This window comes from Rousettus aegyptiacus, unplaced genomic scaffold (genome assembly GCF_014176215.1).
Source record: "Rousettus aegyptiacus isolate mRouAeg1 unplaced genomic scaffold, mRouAeg1.p scaffold_m13_p_15, whole genome shotgun sequence".
Taxonomy (NCBI): Eukaryota; Metazoa; Chordata; class Mammalia; order Chiroptera; family Pteropodidae; genus Rousettus; species Rousettus aegyptiacus.
The window spans coordinates 59,682,003-59,702,738 of NW_023416290.1; the positions used below are offsets into that span (position 1 = coordinate 59,682,003).

The 20,736-nt window shown below is 66.8% G+C and overlaps 3 protein-coding genes across 4 annotated transcripts; 2 read left to right on the forward strand and 1 right to left on the reverse strand.

Moving 5' to 3' along the window:
• Positions 1–2,296: 2,296 nt before the first annotated feature.
• Positions 2,297–7,208, forward strand: PSCA (prostate stem cell antigen). The gene is made up of 3 exons (XM_016139207.2): positions 2,297–4,353; positions 5,713–5,820; positions 6,527–7,208. Exons 1-3 carry the CDS (start codon positions 4,305–4,307, stop codon positions 6,742–6,744), a joined length of 375 nt encoding a protein of 124 aa, XP_015994693.2. The 5' UTR covers positions 2,297–4,304; the 3' UTR covers positions 6,745–7,208.
• Positions 7,209–8,700: 1,492 nt separating this feature from the next.
• Positions 8,701–12,947, forward strand: THEM6 (thioesterase superfamily member 6). Of its 2 annotated transcripts, none has more exons than XM_036233113.1 (2): positions 8,701–9,302; positions 11,547–12,947. In XM_036233113.1, exons 1-2 carry the CDS (start codon positions 8,955–8,957, stop codon positions 11,658–11,660), a joined length of 462 nt encoding a protein of 153 aa, XP_036089006.1. In that variant the 5' UTR covers positions 8,701–8,954; the 3' UTR covers positions 11,661–12,947. The 2 variants fall into 2 exon arrangements, with proteins under 2 accessions (XP_036089006.1, XP_015994694.1); XM_016139208.2 differs by having other exon boundaries at positions 8,707–9,461.
• Positions 12,948–15,224: 2,277 nt separating this feature from the next.
• LOC107507853 (ly6/PLAUR domain-containing protein 2) lies at positions 15,225–17,022 on the reverse strand. Its single transcript, XM_016139176.2, has 3 exons — positions 16,826–17,022; positions 15,644–15,763; positions 15,225–15,430 (listed from the first exon to the last, which is right to left on the reverse strand). The coding sequence occupies exons 1-3, from the start codon at positions 16,881–16,883 to the stop codon at positions 15,225–15,227; spliced, it is 384 nt and encodes a 127-aa protein (XP_015994662.1). The 5' UTR covers positions 16,884–17,022.
• Positions 17,023–20,736: the final 3,714 nt, after the last annotated feature.

Below are 20,736 nucleotides of genomic sequence, written 5' to 3' on the forward strand. Positions count from 1 at the left end.
TGTGATGAGTCAAAACTCCGGGGGGGGGGGGGGGCCTTGGGATGGGGTGAACATTTCGCATGTGGGACAAATGCTAATGTGGGCATCAGAGAGTGGCCAGTGCTGGCTGGAACAACGCCCCTGCCTTGGCCGTCCGCGTCTTCGTTCCCGGAACCCGTGGGTATGTCACCTCGCGCGGCAGCCGGGACTTTGCAGATGCAATTAGGTCAAGAGTCCGGAGACTAGGAGAGCACCAGGATCACCGGTGTCATCACGGCAACTCTAACGGGGACAGAGGGTTGGGTCAGAGGGGACGATGTGATGATGGAAGGATGGAAGCCGAGGGGGGAAGGAGCTATGACAACAGACACGGGGCGGGGGCGTGCTTTGGAGGTGGAGGGAGGGGCCTCTAGAAGCTGGCAGAAGCCAGAAGCATCCTCCCTCGGAGCCTCCCGAAGGAGCAGCCCTGCCGACACCCCGGGCTCAGCGCCGACAGGCTCGCGCCGGCCTCCTGAGCTCCAGGACTGTAGACAACAAACGTCTGTGGTTGTGACCCACCAAGGTTAAGGTCACTTGCTGCAGCAGCAGCAGGGAGCTCCGTCCTCTCTCATTCACTTTCCTTCCTTGGCTCCCAGGACCCTGCCGCCCTCGGCCCTCCTTCCTCGCCCTCCCCTGCTGACCCCTAGCTGGCCAGGCTCACCCTTGGCTCTTGTCTCCCTTTCTGCACCTGCTCCCGGCCATCTTTCATTCTCGTGGCTTCACGTACCGGCAGAGGCTGGCGACTCTGCCCTTCACGTCTCCTGCGGGGACCCCGCCTGCAAAATCTAGGCTCCTGGGTCCTGCCCACATCTAAGGGGCACCTCAAACAGCATCATGAACCTCTCGGGCCTCCTGCCCAGCCTCGCTCCATCTACACAGCCCCTGGCTCAGTGAGTGGTGACTTTCCATCCACTCAGGCCAAGACACTCAGAGTCACCCTTGACACGTGGTGTCCCGCACACCCCACCCCCAGTCGATGGGGAGCTCCGCTCGGCGCTGCCCTCCACGGCCGGGCCGATCTCGCTGCCGGCAGTGCTCTCCCTGGTCCAAGCCGCTGTGGCCTCACAGTTGCCTCCTCCCTGGTCTCCCCTTCTGCCCTCGGGCTCCTGGATAAGCCATCTGCTGCTGCATGACATTGCACCCCAAAACTGAAGCCGCAGCCTCTCGGTTGCGCGTGGCTGCCTGCGTGAGGAGTCTGGGCGTGCTAGCGTCGGACGCGCTTGACAGACGGGAAGCTGCGGCAGGAGCACGACCCCCGAAGGGGGGCTGGAGCCCAGGACCCTCCGTGAGCAGGGGCTCCTGGGGCAGCGAGGGGGCCCCCAGGAAGGCCGGCTCCATCCCTTTGGGTGACAGTCTGCTGCCACCTTGTGGACATGGGGGTCACATGCACCGGCCTGCCACCATCCCTCTGGGACCCTCCGGCTTTGCCTCAAGGCTTGAGTCCACTCTGGCAGAGAGGGAGGGGCAGAAAGAGAGGCGGAGAAGCCAGAGGTCCACTGGGTCCTCGGGCCTGGCACTGTTGTTCCTCTGCCTGCAGCCCTTCGCCCGGAACTGGCGCTGGGACCCGCGAGCCCTTCCCCCGGGGCCTGGAGGCCTCCCGTGGGGACACTTCGCCAGCCAGCCCCAGTGGGGCGGGTCTTGGGGTGACAAGTCTTTCCAAGCAAAGAGGGGGCTCCGGGCTGAGGGAGCTCGCGAAGCCCTCACCCGGCTGGCAGAGAGGGGGACCCCGTTCAGTGCGGCACCATGCGGTCTGTTGGTAGGGACCCCCTGCGGCGTGGGGTCTGCTTTCAGCTGCTGGTCCTACCGGTCAGTCTCACTTCGCGTCCTGGCAAGAGCCAGGAGCCAGGGCCCTGGGCATGGCCAGATCTCCAGGGAACCTGACTGGTCTGGTCCCGCGGCATTTGGGAGGGTAGGTAGAAGGCCAAGAGAGGACAGGAAATTTCTAGAGTCCCAAGAGGTGACCTCAGAGCGGGGGGGAAGGAAGGAGGCTAAGGGTGAGTCCCATTGAAGCCAATCTAAGTGCACCAGGTGTGGGCGAGACCTAGAATCCGAATCTTCCTGAGGGTGAGAACCTGCGAAACCAGGCTAGGTACGTGTTTCCAGACGCAGAGTGGGACGGTGTAGGGTGGGTGTCCCCACTCCGGAAAGGAGACCGGGGGAGGGAGGGAGAGAGGGAGGGAGGGAGGAAGGAAGGAAGGAAGGAAGGAAGGAAGGAAGGAAGGAAGGAAGGAAGGGAGGGAGGGGCGGTGGGTCCCAAGCCAGTCCCGAGCCCAGCAGGCAGGGTCACTAGCCCCTCAGGCTCCACAGGTTTCCTGCTCTGCCCTCCCTCCGACCCCCTGGGACAGCTCAGGGGCAGGGTGCCTGACGCTGGGGCTGACGATGCTCTCACGGGGGGGTCCTCCTGGAAGCTGCTCGCACCCCCCATGGGGACGCCTGGCGATGTTGCAGGCATTGTCAGGTGGCTCCGGGGGTGGAGATGCGCCCCCGTCTGAGGACAACTGCCTCGGCACAGTCACTGCATATCAGAGCGGACCAAGGAGCACTCGGACACCTGTCAATATTTGAGGAAGGCACGTTCCGGGCTGGTGCTAGGAGCTGGACAGATAAGAAAGGCTCCAGCCCGGGGCCCCCGCAGCCCCGTGAGCTGGGGGCGGGGGCAGAGGGCAGCCACACAGGGAAATGGCCAAGTCACATCTTACTTACCACGTGAGGCACCTGAGCCTATGGGCCTGTGGCCTGGAGCGGGGTTTTCAGAGAGAAAGTTCCAGCGGGCACAGTGGGAAAGAAAGGCGCCCTGGGGGAGGGGCCCCCCTCACTTCCGTGTGACCTTGAGCAAGTTCCCGGCCCTCTCTGAGCTCCAGACTCCTCACCTGCCGAACGGGGCCAGGCCCCACCGGAAAAGGCCCGACCTGGCGAGGGTAGGCGGCTGGGCAACGGGGGACTCAATGCTGCGAGGCCCCCGGGCCCGGGTCGTGGGCCACCCGGGCCACGCCACCATGTTATCCCGACCCAGGGCTCCGGGTGCAAAGGCGGGGCCTGTCCCCCCACCTCAAGAGGGGTGCACACGCCCCCTGGCCTCCCCGCGCTGCCCAGGCGAGCTGGGAGACGCCCTCGTTGTCCCCGGCCTGCCTTAGGGCCTTTTCCAGGGGCAAACCAAGGAGGAGGAGTGAGCTGCAGGTGGGAGATGAGGTCCCCCGAAAGGCACCCTTCCCCCAGGAAGGGGCGTGGCCTGTTCCTGCCACCGCAAGGCTGGACACTCCAAGGAGTCACAAGGGGACTGTCTGCAAAGCGGGCGTCAGGTTGAGAGGGACAGCAGGGAATGCTCAGGCCCCCAGGCCAAAGGCAGCAGGAAGCCACTGGCCCCTGGGCTTGGAGTGGAGAGGGGAAGGGACAGTTACCAGAGGCTGGCCGGAGCCAGTGTCACTCAGCCACTTCCACCGGGCCCCGGCGGTCAGGAACGGCCTGACCTCTGAATCTCCTGTCCTCCCCTCACTGGCCCGATGGCACCCCAGGACACAAAGCAGGGTGGAGAGTGGGTCAAGGGTCCAGACGAAGGCTGTCCAGCCTGATGCCAGCCCCCTTCCACCTCCTGCTGCAGAGCCCACCGGCTCTGCACTTCCCCGGCTCCCTTGCAGCTAACAGCCCGGTCGCATGGGGATTATAAGGTCACGAGGGTCAAGCCCACAGCCCTGCCTGTGCACACACACCTGTGTGCTCCAGCTGAGTCAGCGCCCCGTCCGCCTCCAGGGCGCGTCCCCGGGCTGGCCCCCGCCTGCGGCACCCTCTCCACAGCCCACATTTGTGCTAACACATCTGTGCCATTCGATTAAGGCCTGTCGCCACCCCCTCAGGACCGTGAGCCCCAGGAGGGCAGTGCTGCTCCTGCACGAGGCATAGCAGGCCCAAGGGGAACACCCCTCGACCTTCACGACCTTAATGAAAAGACCGAAGGAGCGAGTAGGTCTCAGGAAGTGGCCTGCGTCCCCTGGGCACGCTGCCTGCCCTGAGACGGGTGCAGGTGGAGACAGGGGCCTCGTCCTCGGGGTGGCTGAGGAATGGCCCAGAGTGGGGAGAGCGGCCTCGCCCTTGGCAGGCCCTGCCTTCCGGAAGCAGAAAGAAGGACAAAGGGGATGGGAGGGTACAGCCTGACGGGGCAGCCGAGATTGGGACCTACCCAGCATGCCTGACCGTGTTGACAATGGGCGGCGGAGCCCCCCCCCCCCGCCGCCAGCCAAAGTGATATAAAGCCGCCCCGAGGTGCCCGCCATTGCTGCCTACCTGTGACCATGAAAGCTATCCTCCTTGTCCTGCTGGCCACTTTGGCCCTGCAACCAGGTGAGACCTGGGCCGGCCACAGGGCAGGGCCAAGGGAGCAGGACTGGAGGTGGGGGCGACCGAGGGAGGCCGGGGGCGCCCAGAGAGGGGCCCCGGCCCAGAGGCACAGAGAGAGGAGCAGGAGGAGGAGGACAGGGCAGAGGGAGAGCAGGTGGAAGGGAGGGAGGCAGTGGCAGGAAGGGGGGGCTCTCATGCAGACCATGTCCCTCCGGGGGAGCCCTTACTGCCACCCGGATGTGGAGACTGCTGGCCTGGGGGTTGGCCCACACCATCTCCCAAGGCAGCGGCCAGACAGCCTGGGCTTCAACCTTGCACTGTCCCGCGGCGAGGACGGGCTCCTGGATGGGCAGACGGACAGGCAGAAGCACAGACGGCCTGCAGGGCGGGCGGGAGGCGCAGGCGCACAGAGCCTCGAGCGGAGAAGCGCCACCCCGCCCGTCACTTCTCGATCCATTCCGCACTCGTGAAATGAAACGGGGAGGGCGGGAGCTGTCGGGAGAGGCCCCGGGTCCTGCTCCCCAGTTCCAGCCCTGGCTCCTGCTGTGGGCAGCCGGCCCCGCGGGGACGATGTGGGCCTGTGCTGCTCTGGGCTGGTCTCCAGGCCTGGCTCAATCTCTCCTGGCCCAGGGTCCCTGGGCGGTCACTAAACTGCCCAGAGCCTCAGTTTCTCCTCTGGAAAGTGGGGATCATGACAACGGCCTCCAAGGCCTCTGGAGTTCGGCCGCCTGGTGGCACTGAGGTGACTTGGATCCCAGCTTCGTCATCGTTTTAACCAGACGAGCCTTACTCGTCATGATAACTGGAGCCACTGTTTCAAGGGACAGAGCAAGACCCGGCGAGGCCCACAGTACCGGGTCTCACTGCACAGGGGAGGCCTGAGAGGGGCTGGGAGGCCAGGCTGGGCTTGCACGGGCTGTGGGGGACAAGGATGGGGGGGGGGCATGTGCAGTTCCGGAAGGGTCCTGATCACCTCGCCCTCACCTGCTCAGAGTCCAGTGGCCTGGCTGCCAGGTGGGGTCAGCCAATACCCACATGGGGCTTGCCAGCCCCTCTCCTCTGCGGAGCATGGGCATTTTATCAGAGCTCTAAAGTCCTAAGGGGTGGACTGGGCACCAAAGGTGGATTCCAGGTGCTGTGACAGGGAGTGGACAGAGAGGTCACACTGGGCAGACCTGAGTCAGTGTCCGAGCGAGGGGCGGGCTGGGCTTTTGTGCGCCTTCGCTCTGCAGCAGCCTGGAAGGAGGCAGAGGGCGCTCCCCGCGCTTTCCCCGCCCCCGGGGCAGCGGAGAAAAGGAGGCTCCTCCCCCGGGCCCTGGGCGGCTGGGCCCGGCCGGCCTCTGAGCCCCGCCCCGCCCACAGGCACCGCCCTGCAGTGCTACTCCTGCAAGGCCCAGACGAGCAACGAGGACTGCCTGCATGTGGAGAACTGCAGCCTCTCCGAGACCCACTGCTGGACCGAGCGCATCAGTGAGTGGCCCCGCTGGCCCCAGTCCTGCCCATGGCCCCGCCCAGAGCCCCTCGGGCGGGCGCGGTCCCGCCGCACCCCCGCCCCACCCCGCCGCGCCAACCCCTTAGACTCCCTGCACCTTCCCGCTGTCGGCAGGGACTCAAAGAACCCGGGTTTAGGCCTCCACCATGGAACCGAACTGCGCGTCCTCTGCCCACCCGTCCCTCTGCCCACCTATGCATCTATCCACACCCGAGTGTCTGCTCAGCTTCCCACCCGTCCGCCCGCATCCATTGCTCTCCCGCCCAGCCATCCCCCCACCCATCCTCCAAGCACTCATCGTCCACGCATTTATCCACTTATCTCCCCATCCGCCACTCGCCCCTCCGCCCAGCCATCCATTCGCCACCCCACCCCCACCCACAACTCATCCACTACGCACTCATATTCCCCCGTCCGCCGTCCATCCCTCACCCGTCCATTCCCGCACTCCCTCGTTCCTGACACGTTTCTCGAGCCCAGCAGGTCTGGCTGCCTTGGGCATGTGGACACGGCTGGGCCCCTGCCCTCGCACTGCTTGTAGTCTTGAGACTGACCCAGGGTGACCCCGTTTTAGTTAGCGTGGGGACAGGAGCGGAGGGAGGGGAGCAAGGGGATGGAGCTGGGGCCAGGCCAGGCGGGCGAGTGTCCGGGATCAGCCCTAGCCCGCTGCCTCCGCGCCCCCAGGAGCGATTGGCGTCCTGACCATCCTCAGCAAGGGCTGTAGCTCAAGCTGCGAGGACGACACCCAGAACTACTACCTGGGCGCGAAGAACGTCACATGCTGCTCCAGCTCCCTGTGCAACGCCAGCGCGGCCCACGCCCCGCGGCCGGCCCTCGGCCCCCTGCTGCTGCTCGCCGCCGCTGCCTGCAGCCTGATGCTCTGGGGTCCCAGCCAGCTGTAGGCTCCGAGGGGACCCCGCTGTGTCTTGCGCGGGGGCGCTCCTTACACACGCCCAGCCGGTCGAGGCCCTGTGTCCTTTCCACTCCTGCCTGTCCCCACTGTCCAGCGGGCTGGGCTCCAGTGATGCGGAACAGCCTGCAGATGATCTGCCCAGCCCCTGGGCTTCCGCTCCCACCCCTGAACCCTCACCCAGGCACCTCCTCCTCCAGGAAGCCTTCCCGGCCTGCCCCCTCTACAAGCTGAGCAAGGCCCTGCCCGTGGTGTCTCCTGCACCCAGCGAGATTCAGGCACTCAGGAGGGGCCCCGCAAAGGCTGAGATGAAATGTACAGAGCAGAATTGGGGGCACCGGTAAGAGGTCCCGGGAGCCTCAAGAGGTGTGGCCTAGAGTCTGGGCCGGCTTCCCATCATGCACAGCAACCCCAGCACACAGTAGGCCCTTAATAAAGGTCCATTGGCTAGTTGCAGAGAACTTCTGTCTTTGCATGTCCTCGGGTCCAGGTAAGGGTTGGGGTCCAGGGCTATACTGGGTTGTCGCCTGGACCCACCTCGGTGGCTGCGGACATGTCCTGGACCACATGGGGTGGAACGCCATCCTGGGCAGGAGCAAATGTCTGACACCCGTAAGGGTGCAGAAGGCAGGGCAGTGTCCCTGGGGACTCCCGGCTCTTGCCGTGTGGCCTTGAGCAAGTTGCTCGCCCTCTCTGAGCCTCAGGTGCTCACCCGTGAGCCTTCTCCACTGCGAGGACCAGCCCAGACCCCTTGCCTGGGTCTCCCTGCAGCTTGAGGACGGCCCCTCTGCCTGTATCTTACGTCTGTGATTTTGTTAGTGTAAGTTCTCCAGGAAGACATTCAAACTATACAAAAGGGACAAAAGGGTCCCCAGTGACCGGCCCGCCTCCCCCCTGGGACTCCTCCTAGGGTGACTGTGCACTGGGACCAGCACCCCATGCACATGGAATCAGGGGTCTCTGGGAGGACATGCCACACCGCCTTCCATGCCTGAGAAGTCTCTCTGAGCACAGCCTACCAGCTACCCACCCCCGGCCCGAACCGTGGAGCGGAGATGACCCGGGAAGCCCGTTTTCTGAGGGGGGCCACACCCCTGCAGCCTGAGCTCAGGCCCCGTGGGGAATGGACTAACGGCCAGCTGCCCCTGGATACGTTCTGGGGATGCCCCTTACCCCCTGCCCCACTCCCAGACTCCAGCACAGACCTAAGGAGGCGGCCTCCTGGGTCATTGGCAAGTGCTGCCATTCGAGTGCCCCAGGGGCCAGCTAGAAGAGCTGGCCTGGCCTTCTCTGAGCTCACCCTCCCCAGCCTCGCAGAGAAGGGGGACAGGACACCAGAGCCCGTGGGACAGTCCACTGGGCCAAGTCCCAAGTGCAAGACACCTTCGAATATGTTGCTGAGTCATTTACATTCACCGCCTCCCCTCCTGCACCCCAGACATTATTTGCTCCCGTTTCTAAAGGGGCAAAGGATGGGAAAGTATGGGAATGAGCTTGAGGCGATCAGGATATTTGGGGGGTAGAGGCGGATGTGGGCGGGATGGAGTACAGGCTGGGACCAAAAAGGTGCTTTTGGGTCAGACTGTGATGTGCCCTAAAGCCACCACATATGTGTTAGTGCTGTCGCACGGTGGAAGTGGGGAGCCCCTGGAGGTCTGGGGTAGAGGGTCGGCTTCCGAGCAACGCCCCTGGGGCCTGGCTTTGTCTATTTCTCTTGCGAAGTCCCGCAGCCTGCGCCGGGCAAGTGCTGGAGCCTTTGACCCTGCTCAGATCGGGGGTCGAATCTCCGCGGCCAGTCCAAGTCTTCAAGGGCCAAAGGAGACGCAAGGGGCTCGCGATTCGGGTCAGGGAGGGTGGAGACCTTACGGGCCAATCCGGGCGCTCCTGCGCCTGCAACGCGGAGCGCGACCACCAGATGCCGCTGTGGCGTTCCGCGCGCGGCCCTGAGCCCCGTCCTTCCGGGGAAAGCCACCCGCGCGGTGGGGAGGGACGGACCACTGAGGGGAGAAGGGGGCTACTGCGGCGGAGGGCGGAGCTCTGGCCTACAGCACCTGCGACTTCAGGCGCGTTCACCCCTCTGCTGGCTTCGTGAGGTGGTTCGTTCCGGCCGTGCGGCACTCCCCTGTTCTGGGGTTGGCAGGCCCAGCTCCGGCAGCAGCGCAGCTCGCACCGGCTGGCAGCAGTGTCGCCGGCTCTGCAACGATGCTGCTCGTGGCTTTGCTGGCCATCGCGCTCGCCTACTTCGCGCTGCTGGACGGATGGTACCTGGTGCGTGTGCCGTGCGCCGTGCTGCGCGCGCGCCTGCTGCTGCCGCGCGTCCGCGACCTGCTAGCGGAGCAGCGCTATGCGAACCGCGTGCTGCCCTCGGACCTGGACCTGCTGCTGCACATGAACAACGCCCGCTACCTGCGCGAGGCGGACGTGGCGTACGTCTCGCACCAGGCCCGCTGCGGCGTGCTCGGGGCGCTGCCCGCACTCGGCGCGAGCGCTGTGCTGGGCGCCTCGTGCGTGCGCTATCGCCGCTCTCTACGCCTGCTGGAGCCTTTCGAGGTGCGCACCCGCCTCCTGGGCTGGGACGACCGCGCCTTCTACCTGGAGGCGCGCTTCATCAGCCTGCGCGACGGCTTCGTGTGCGCGCTGTTGCGCGCCCGCCACCACGTGCTGGGCACCTCACCGGAGCGCGTCGTGCAGCACCTGTGCAAGCGCAGGGTGAGCGCCCCCGCCCCGGGTGCACCCCCCCTCCCCTGGGGAAGGCCCACTGCCTTGGGGTGCCCCTGCCCCGCCGCATACCGCTCCAGCCCTCTCCTTTGGGTCCAGGGCCCCCATCGCCGATGCTGTTCCTGGAAGCTCCTGGGGTCCCAGATCAACTCGCCGTACCTGGGCTCTGCGTGCTCCCCTCCTGCCACTCCTTACCCTGGCCCCTCAGGGCTCCACGCCCCGCTCATCCTTTCCAGACATGGAAGCCCAGACGAGCCCACTCCCAGGAGTCCAAGTCCTGTGTGTCTTGGCCCTGTTAAGCCACCCTCTCTGGTCCTTGGTTCTGAACATATTGTGCATGGATCGGGGGTGACCGTGAAAGGAGGTCGCTGGGATTTCGCAGCCTGAGGCTGCCCCCTCGCACCACCTAAGAGCGGAGGGGCTGGGCCACCGCCACCGGGTTTGCTTTTCCTCCACGAATAGAAGTGGCCCCGGCGCTGCCTCCCGAGGGCCTGCTGCTCCCAGCACAGCCCAGCCGGCTCCTGCGGCATGGCAACCGGGCCCCGGGGACAGCGGGGCACGGCCGCGGTGATGGTTGCCAGGGCAGGCTCCTGCCGCAGGTGGGTTCCCGAAAACTTGCCTGCGGCTTCCATGCCCAAGCCGGAACTGTCCCCACTCCTGGGTGGCCTCAGGCAGGCTCCTGCCCTCTCTGGCCATGGACAGGCACTTCTTGAGCAGAGGAGGGCCACAGCCTCACCTCTGTTGTGAGAGCCCAGCCTTTCCCCAGATCCAGTGGGGAAACAGAGGCTCAGAGAGGCGACGGAAGCCGCTTGAGGCTGCGCGGCAGGCCACAGGCACAGCTCCCTGGTCCGCTGTCTCTGCTGAGTCAGCAGCACCCCCAAAAGCTCTGGTTCTCCCCCCGCCCCCACAGAGACAGAGACGCTCTGCATGTCCTTCATGTGTCATGTCAGGAGGCTTTATATCTACGGGCTGCAAGCTGGGGCCGGAAGGCGGAGGACAGGGGAGCCGGGGTAGCTTTACTGCAAGGGAGGGGCCGAGGGCAAGATCCCGTGAGAGATGCGGAGTTGACCACAGGGCAGCGCAGGGACGCCCCAAGGACATCCAGCCAGAGACCGGGGGGGGCAAGGGCATGGCCAGGAGTTGCCCAGGTTTCCAGCCTGAGCCCCCGGGTTGGGGGTCCCACGTGGAGCCTTGGGTGTGGTGTGGGGCAGGCCGAGTCCAGGGGTCCTGCAGGCTGGGCGGCCGGTGTGGGCCGCGTGGCCTTGGGGGAGGGCTGGGCTGGGAGGAGGGGCTTACGAGCAGGGCCTGGACACGGAGCAGGGCCCGGCCCAGACTGGCCCTGTAACACGGACAGAGAAGCCCCGGGCTCCAGCTCGGAGCGCCCCTGCCTGGCCCCCTTGATTCCCCAAGGTGGGTGGGCGCGTACCCGGGGCTCCGCTCACCTCCGGGAACTCCCATGGCCCGTCTGGAAGGCCTCTGACCCCTTGGGCCTGGTGCGGCACCCCACCTGCCACCCCATCACAGAACGGTGGCCAAACGGGCATGCGGGCGACCGGCGTGGCTGAGTGGGCAGGGGTGCGAACACCGTGGTTAGGCCCAGATCTGACCTGGGGGCAAGTCCAGAGAGAGGGGCTCCTGGCCAGGCCCCGGCTGAGCGGTGCCGGCTGCCGCGCCTCCTCAGCCTGACTCTAGGGGCCTCTGGCTTCTCTCCTTCCCTGCGGCTCCCTTCTGTCACCCCCTCCAGCCAGCTGGCCTTGGAGGTTTTTACCTGAATTTGGGGAACACGGAGGGCTCAGGCACGGCTCTGTGGGGGAGACAGGCCTGATAAAGGAGCTGAGACGGAGCTTGTAAACACCCAGGGCCCAGGAGGGTGAAGGGAGCACCTGGCGGGGGAGGGGAGGACGCCTGGGACTGGGGAGTCGCCTGCGGCGGAGGGAGCAGGGAGCGTGTCAGCAGAGGCCCAGAGGTGCGGCGGCCCCTCCCCGTCTCCCTGCCTGTCCCCGCGGCGCGGCGTGGGGTCACCATCCTCTCCCGCGGCGTAGGGTCACTGTGGGGTCACCGCCCTTTCCCCTGCAGGTGGAGCCCCCTGAGCTGCCGGAGGACCTGCAGCACTGGATCGCCTACAACGAGGCCAGCAGCCGGCTGCTCCGGGCCGAGAGCGGGCTCGGCCACGCAGCCAAGGAGCAGTGACCGCCACGCCCCACCTGCCAGGACGTGGCTGGTCTCTGGAGCTGGGGTGGCCTTGTGACTGACACAGCCGCCTTTCCCCGCTCAGCCTCCCTTCCCCTCCCCCATCACTGATGCCCCTCTGTGACCTGCCCCATGCTGAGCATGGGACGGGATGACCTAGCTACCCCGACCTATCTCTGCCCTCAGGGTGGACACGACAGTGAGGGACCCTGGCTTCTGTGGGCCTGAGTCCAGAGGGTGCTTGGAGCGCAGGGACCAGCGAGAGCCACCCTGAGTGTCAGAGCTGGCAGGCGGAGCTCGTGGGGGTGCAGGGGTGCAGCCAGAGCGTCCTGAGGGCACAGCGAGGAGCCACCAGCATCTTGAGGCCGGTGCCTCTGGCTGCAGGTGAGGGAGGAGCAGGCCCAGGGCGGAGTCAACAAGTCAGGCCAGGCAGACCAGAGAGCTCTTAGGAGGGAGGTCCGGCCACCAGGGCGCCCCTGGGTGGGGACGGGGCCTGCAGCTGAGACCTGTGCCTGGGCCAGTGCAGGTCAGATGGCACAGGGCCTGCTATGGAGGTGGTGAGCTTCCCGTGGCTGGGGGCAACCTAGTCAGGACCTGCTGCCAAGGAGGGGACAGCAAGGAGCAAGATTGTGCCTGGGTGCTCCCTGCACTTGCCCTCACCTATCTGCACCCACCAGTTCCCTTGGGGCTGTGCTGTGTGGCCGCAGGGGTGCTGGGCCTCCAGCGGCCTCCCCCCCACCGCCTAGACTGCCCCCCGCTGGGCTGCCCTTGCCTGGCATCCTGTCCTGCTGCCGATTTTCCCTTCCTACGCCTGGGGGCGCCTCCCTGCATGGGCCAGGCCTGGGGGGGTCTTCTTGGCCTTGCTGCAGCGGCTTGTCCTGGCAGCTGTTCTCGGGGTTCTCTGATGTTGTGGCCTGCTCAGGCCTAACCCCTCACCTTCCAGCCGGGGAAAAGGGGGGCCTGCAAAGAGGCAGAACATGGCCCTGAGCCCCTGAGAGCACAGAGCAAGAGAACCTCAGCCCCGCCCAGTGGCCTCAGCTGCTTGGCTGGCTGGGAACAGCGGGGCCAGGGCCCTGGCTGTGTGGCCGCTGCTGCCTGCCTGTGGCCCTGCCCCGCAGAGGCCGGGGCAGGCCCGAGCGGCCCGGAGCTCCGGTCCCACCTCCAGCTGCAGCGGGGAGCAGCAACACCCCACTCCGCCCCCACGCTGTCCTCTGCCTTAGGGCCACCACGGGAAAGCTGCAATGTGTGTTTTATTTAAAGCCCCGGATTAAAGGGTCTTAAATATGAGTGTGTCGGGGCGTCAGTGTGTCGGGGGACGTCCTCTGTCTGGAGCCCTGGCCCCAGGGGGCAGCAGACACTGGGGCGTGTTCCTGCGTGGGGCTCACTCCAGGCTGTTTGGGCTCCCGTGAACTTGGGGACGAGGCTGGCAGGGTAGCACTTGTCCCCATTTTGCAAAAAATGGGACTGAGGCCAGAAAGGCATTTCCCCAACCTCCTGCCAGCTCCTGGCCCTCTCCCCGAGTCCCTGAGCCTCGTCATCCTGTCCGGCTCATTCCCAGTGACATCACTTGATCCTTCAGGGGGTTGAGGGGTTATACCCCAGGTCCTAAAGCGGGTGAGTGACAGGGGCCCAAGCTCCGACCACGTGTCCAGGGGCGCCCGGCTCTGCAGGCCTGGGGAAGAGTGGGCGGCTGGAAGCAGATGGGCTTGTGACAGGCGTGTGGTGGTGGACGGGGCTGGCAAGGCGACGTGGCGGGTCAGTGGTCTGCAGCCAGGACGGGGAAGCCCTGGCCCCCCCACTGCCCCGGCAGCCTGCAGGCAGACACTGCGTGGCCCCATGGGCCGGTGAACCACGGGAGGTTCGCAAGGAAACAAGAGGACGTTGTTTGCCAAGGGAGAGGCCCTGGTTTCTGCAAACCACCTGGACCCCCTGTGGCTCTGTGAGTGCAGCCAGACGCAGCCCCACCCAGGGCTCGGCCCCCAGGCATGCCCAGGACTGGCGGAGCAGCTCAGGCGTGTGAGGTCAGGAGCCTGGGCGGCCGAGCTGGCCCTGGTCCTGCCCGGCCTCCCGTGCGACTGCACACAGGCCACGCTGACCCCCTCGTGTGTAGACCAGGCAGAGGACTGTCCAGCCAGGGCAGCTGTGAGGCCCGGCGAGTGGAGGTCCCCGTGGAGGCGGATGTGGAGTGGTGGCCATGCAGCTGGCCGCGCACAGAAGTGGGCCGCTCTGGGTGTGAGCACGGGCAGCGCCGTGTGCCACAAGTCGGGGGCTGTCCAGTGTGCGGAGAAGAGGGCCCGGCAGCTGGCCGGCAGGGCAGGCACATGGCCTTCCAGTGACTTTTTGAGGCTAGAAGACCAAGTGACCCCACCAGGTGAGAAGTGTGATGGGTGACTGAGGACAGCGCCCACCCCTTGCCCAGGTCAAAGCTCAGCGCCATGGCCCCAGACCAGGGCATCCAAGACAGCCTGAACTCCCCGTGGCCTGCCCTGGCCAGGCGGGTGGGGGCTGCACTACACGGTCGGCTGTGCTGAGCACGGGCCCCGGAGGTCAGCTCACGCAGGGGCCCAGAGAAGCTGCCGGAGCAGGGACAGGCAGGTCCCGGAGTGAACAAGGGCCCCGCCAGGTGACCTCCTGCCTCCCTCTACCTTCCCCGCTCCCCCAGGCAGCGTGTGTGCGTGTGCGTGTGCGTGTGTGTGGTCCCGTGTAGGGCTGTGTGCACACACACATGCGTGCCAAGTCTCCACCCAGACAGGCCCAGGCAGCCCTCTGGGGATGAGGGCAGATGGCCGAGGACGCGGTCTGGAGGCTTTGGTGCTGGCCCAAGTCCAAGGTGGAGTGACAGTCCCCTCTGCACTGGAGCTGTCTCCCCGAGCACTTGGGGAGCAGGGCCCAGGGGGTACTGGCCAGGGCGAGCCTGGAGAGGCGGATGGTGACACTCGGGGACTCCCTGCCAGCTCCTCTCAGCACCCTCCGCCACACGACGTGGGGTGACCACGTCACCACAGGCCTGAGCACGGCGTGAGGCCTTGCCCAGAGGCCAAGTGTGTGCCCACTCGGCCAGCCTGGACCTACCTGCCGCCTGACCGGCATGTTCCCTGCCACCCAGCCTGTGTCCCCGTCATCCACGCCTGCCCTAGTGTCCCCTTCTCTGGAAGGGCCCCTGGCCTGGCCCCGGCGGGGTGCTCGGTCAGGCCTCCACAGCGCCCAAGGGCCCGGCAGAGCCCCGTGTGGTCTATGTGGGCGTCCCAGGCCTAGGGACCGTCTTCACACACCACAGGGGGCCAGATGGGGACAGGACGTGGGTGAGGAGACCCGGGTGGCTGGGCAGAGGCCGACGGGGAGACGGGGGGTGGGGCTGAGAAACGGGCCGAGGGGGGCGCCAGCCTAGGGGGACAGCTGCAGAGACGCAGGTGGGGGCCCTCCCCACCCAGGGGGCAGGCCCGAGCCCAGAAAGAAGACCGGACGCCTGGTGAAGGTGGGCGAGCTTCTTCGAGGGCATTTGGGGTGGGGATGCGCGGGGTGGGGGTGCGTGGGGGGTGCGCGGGGCGGGGGTGCATGGGGGCTCTAGCACAGGAGGCTCAGGAGGGCCGCGAGCGGGAGGGCGAGGGCCAGGCCGCGAGGGCCGCCCAGGGCGGGCGCCCCGTCCACGTTGCAGAGCTCGGCGTTGCAGCAGGACACCGGCCGCGTCAGGCCGATGCCGTCCGCGTCCGAGGGCACGCACTTGCTGGCGCAGGACTTGGTGACGGTCGAGTCCCCCAGGAAAGGGTACACTGCGGGCACGGGGCGCCGGCATGAGGCTGGCTGGGCGCCCCCGCCTCCGTCCCCCCGAGACCCAGCCCCCCGTCCCTCCCGCCAGCATGCTGAGTGCCTGCTGCGCGCCAGGGCTGCACGGCGACCTGCACGGGGAGTCCTCGCCGGGGTCCGGGCTGACCGGAGCGACTCGCCCCCGGAACCCCAGCCCCGCCTGCCCAGCAGCCACAGACCTGTCTCCAGGGAGTAGAGCGTGGTCTTGCACATGGTCTCATTGGCGCTGCAGGTGGTGATGGTGACGCAGTTGGACACCCCGGTGGGCTCGTGACAGGTGAAGCATTTCAGGGCCACCGCTGGGGGAGAGGTGACAAGGGCGGGGTCAGGCAGGCCCTGCCCCTCCCAACCCCTCCGCCTCGGAGGCCTAGGTGTGAGGGGACGCCACCGCCCAGGGCCCGGCCGTTGCCCACTGGCCCAAACTGGAGGTCCCGCGGCAGAGGCGCCCCTGGGGAGATGGACTCTCCAGGCAGGGACAGGCAGCTTGGGAGCTTCGGGGGGCACTGGCGTCTCTGCAGGGGCGGGGGGCCTCGGCGCAGTGGGCCGCGCACCCTCGGTGTCCTCGTCAGCAAAATGCAGGACCGCACGGGGGGCTCTAGGTCAGGTGAGGAGGACCGTGGCGTGCGGGCCAGGCCCAGCGTGCCCGCAGGCAGGGGGAGGACACCCCGTCCAGTGGGACCCAGGCGGGTCGGGGTGCAGGCTGGCAGGGCGGCCCCGGCTGTCCCTCTTCCCGGCCGCGGGGCGCCACCCCTGCACAGGGGCCCAAGTGGGCCACGCACACAGTGAGGCCACAGGCTCCTCTAGCCCTACTGGGTGTCACTGTGTCTTGGACTGACCTCTGTTTCTCTCTCTGGGAAAGGGACAGCCATCTCGACCCAGCTCCTCTCCTGGTCGGGTGGGGGACCCTAGGGGGCCCGGGCGTCTCTGCCAAGTGTCTCATCAGACCCTCGCCCCCCCAACGTGTCTGCGCTTGCTGAGCTTTTGTCCATCCCCTGCCACCCCAATCCCAGCGCCTCCCCGGTGTACCCCAGGCACCCCCTGAGATCTGCCCTGGACCCCGTCCTGCACCATAGCCCCAAATGGAAGCAGGGTTCTTGCCCTGGGCTGAAAACCCTACCTGGTGCGTGCGGCCCCCAGGGAGGGACAGTCCCCCGCTAGCACTGAGACACCAGCCTGGGGCAGCCCCCTCGTGCCACCCCCCCCCGGCTCAGGCCGAGGGTGCCCGGTCTGCCCGGCGGCATCCTCCGTCCTGTCTCGCCCGCTCTCCTCAAGCCGCCGCTGCCTCCCCCACCCCGCTGCGGTCCCCCTCTCCTGGTCCCTCGCCGGGGGCCGTCCCCTCCCCGCCATGCCCTGCCCCTCACCAAGCTTGCTGCCGGAAGCCAGCACCAGCGCCAGCAGGGCCAGCCGTGTGCCCAGCATGGTCCAGTCCCCGCAAGGCTACTCCACGCTTGCCTCCGGCCTGCCAGGGACGACGAGGTACACAGCACAGCCACCCAACCTGTCAGCCCAGCAGATTAGAGGGATCGGTTTTCCAAGGGCGGGCGGGCAGCGGGGGCGCCCAGACCCGCCCCCAGGCCCCTCCCCTTCCACCTGGACGCCCCATTTTTCTGTGGGTATTTCTCCGCCCCCACCCCCTTCCTCATTCCTCCCCTGCTGCAGGTCGGGGGCCCCTCCCTGTCCTCCTGACCTCCCCCTTAGGGTTCGGGGTCCTCATTACCTCTGCAGCTGCCACTGGGGCGCTTCGCCTCCGGCCTGCCCTCCCCCTGGGAGACGTGGCAGGGGATGGGGGCTCTCCAGCCCCCCGCCCCCGCCTCCGGCAGTACCTCCCTCCTTGTCTGGTCCAGTGGCTCTGGGTTCAGGGTCTCCCAGGGTGAGGAGCCCCACTGCCCGCGACCTCCAGGTAGAGGCGGGGGTCGCGTGGTTTGTAGGCACAGGACGGACCGCTGCCTGGACGACCAGGCACCGTCCACTCAGAGGCTGAGGGAGACAGGGGCAGCACGGAGGTCTCGGCTGGAGGAGGGAGGTGGGTCCGGGGCAGGCTCGCCCCGCGGACGCCAAGCCCAAGTCTACCTCGATCTCTAACGGGGCCAGTGGGGCCGCCCCTGAGGCAGGGGTCCCCTCGCCCCACTGCAGGCCAGCAAGTCGACGGGAGGTTCCCTGGCTAAGGCTGAGCTGAGACAGAGGGGTACTTGAGTTGGGCGATTCGAGCACGGCCCCAGCCACACACACGCCCAGGGCAGGGTGCCTGCACTTCAGCCTCCTCAGGGTGTGCCCGCCTGTGACCCTGTCACCCCCCCCCCAAGCCCCACAGCTGCCAGAGCAAACCCTGGGGTGGGGCTGAGACGGTGCCCTGGGGCCTCTGACAGAGTCAAGGCCAGGGTCCTGCTGGGCCGCGTCCAGACCCACTGGGCACTTGATGCACCCCGCCCAGCCCCAAACCTGCTCCCCTCCCAGCGCCCCCTCCTGCAAGATGTCCTTCCGCTGTTGGGGACCCCCCAGCCCCGCTCTCCCGGGAGATCAGGGATCAGCTCATGCAGGGTCCGGGCTGTGCCAGGATGGAAAGGCCTGTGTCTCATGGGCACTGTGCGGGGCCCGGGGCGGATGGGCCACCTGGGTTTCTCTCAGACCCCGCACCTGTCTGACACTCCTGGGGACCTTATGCTCCTCACCACGGCCTGAAGGGACCGGCCCTGGGGACTGTGCCGTGGATGTGGGGCCAGAGGCTCCCGGCCACTGGCTGGCAGAGCCAAGGCAGCGGCCGCTGGCGGATTTCACACCTGGCCTCACGGCCTCCTGTGGCCGGGCGCTGATGGAGGTGAGCTAACCGGATTCGACACACAGCACACACACCCAGGCTCCTCCTCGCCCATCCCTGTGCCGCGGCCCAGCCCAACTCCTTCCTGGCCCTCCCGGGGACCCTGCCTGGCGCCCTAGCACTCACTCCTCCTAGAGCCTCTGCCTGAGCCCCGCCAGGGAGACCCGGACGGGGAGACCCGGATGGAACCTTCCCCAAAGCCGTAGCTGCGGGTGGGGGGCACATGGCCTCCTGGTGGGGCTGGCTCTGCCTGGGCACCCTGCTGCAGGCTCCGCCCTCGTCTCAGTTCCTCCAGGGACCTCCAGGGCCCAGGCTCTGCTCTTATGTGACCAGGGTCAGGGCCCAGCGAGTGGCCAGGTCAGGGCTCAGCCATTGACGCCCCATAGGCCTGGAATGGCCCCCTCCCCAGCCTGCCTGTGGGGCAGTGTCCTTCGGGCAGCCTCTGCAAACCCCAGATAGGCGAGGGGGGCCCCCACCTGGGCTCCTGTTCACTGCCCCCCTCTGTGGGGCACCCAGCAGAGCAGACGGATGGATGGTAAGCCAGAGCTTCTGGCTGTGCCGAAGGCGCATGCGCGGTATGCAGGCCTCCCAAGGCCGCCGCTGGCCCTGCCTCTTCCGACCCTTCAGAAGGACCCGTGTGTCCGGCTCCCATGGGCGAGCTCCCGTGTGCCAGCGGCACCTGGCTGGTCACAGCGCTGACATCGCGCCGCCGTGAGCGCCCCCCCGTGCACACTCAGCCCACCGTCTCTGCGAGCAGCGGGGGCCATGCTGGGACAGCCGCGGTCTCCCCGATGGCCACAGGGCCCCTCGTCTCCATCACCCCCGCTCCGCCCTTCCAGGGGGATAAAGTTCGTTTTGAGCAAAAGTCCAGTGGAGGAACCTGAGAGCCTCTAGTCGGCTGCAGGTGAGGGCCACTTGCCACCAGGCCCAGGGACCCCCCTCCCCCCTGCCGCCCTCCCACGCCCCCCACTGGCCCCCGTGAGCCGCCCTGAGCCCCGGATACGTCTGAAAGACGTTTCCTGTGCTCATGTTCATCTTGACCAAGACGTTTCCTCAGGGTTTTCCGTATTTATTAGATTTGTCCCTGGACGCCAGGAAGGACCTTTGCCGGTTGTCACGTCCCACATCAGAGGAAAGGTGTGAGGCAACTGGTCACGGCCGAGGGCCACGTCTGAGCAACGGGGAAGGGGGAAGAGGGACCTGACCCCGCTGGGGGTTCCTGCCTCCTGCAGGTCCTAAGCACTGGCCGTCACCTCGAAGGGCTGGGCCAGCACCGTCCTGCTGGGGGCATCGTTTCTGCAGAGCTTCCACAGGCAACCGGAACAGGCTTTTAAAGCAATTGTTCAAAACCAAATGAAGAGCAGAATAATGAATCCAGTTTGCACGATGGCCCTGAGCCAGAAGCCCGAACCCGAAGGTGACCAGCTAAACCGCTCAAAAGGCCAGGGGTCAGTGACACTCCCCGCTCGTTCTAGAAGGGGCCTCCGATTTCAAAGGACTGCTGTGGGAAGGTCCCCGCTCGTGGTGGGGTGGGGCTCACGGTGCTCCAGGGGCAGAGCTCACACGGGCGGGGGTGCGAAGGGAGCGGCCGCCAAGCCCCCCACGTCCGGCGGGAGAGTGCTGTCGTCGCCGGGCGTGGGGGGCTTCGTGCGCAGGGGCCATACTCTAAAGGAAACATCCGGGGGACCCCGCGTGAGGAGGACGTGAGACACACGGGCGGCAGGGAGGACGCGGGGTCACCGCCTCCATGGGCGGGTCGAGATTTCCGGCGCCAGCCCAGCGACCAGGGAGGGGCTGGCAGGTGCGGACGAGGCGCCATGCTTCCGGGAAAGAGAAGGCCGCCGGGCGAACAAGCAGCAGGGAGGGTCCGCAGGCCCGCCGGGGTCACCCCCGAACGCCGTGCCTCCGACGCCAGCCGCCACAAGCCCCGGAATCTCTAGGTCCAGATCGCCGGTTGGGGAGCAGGCCCGTGTGCGTCTGGGGCTTTTTCTTCAGGTGTGAGCCCGAATCCAAGCATCTCTTCCTTAGAGCCGGGCGGTGCAGGGGTGGTTAAGAGCACGGATACCGACCTTTCCTTCACGGCCCAAGAGCGTCCTTTCCGGTGGTGTCTTTTCTAATGTGCAGAACCTGCAGGTGGCAGAGTGCCAGGGTCTGTCACACTGTGAGGAGACTGCCCTACTGAAGTGTGGCTACTTTTAAGGGTGTAGTTAGACCTTTAAAATACTCTCATAACAGCGAAAAGCTGGCTTCGGGGCTCCCCGTAATTATCCTGAAGGGTGAGCCGTCCAGAGGCCCAGGGGGTGTACCTGAGAGTTAGAGGGACCCTCGGCAATGCCCCTGGCCTAGGCGTTCGGAGGGCTTCACCCGCGTGGCCTGCTGGCCTTCGGCGATGCTGGAGGTTTGTTCCTCTGGCCACAGAGAGTGAGGATGATGAGCACGGCGGGAACCCTGCGGAAC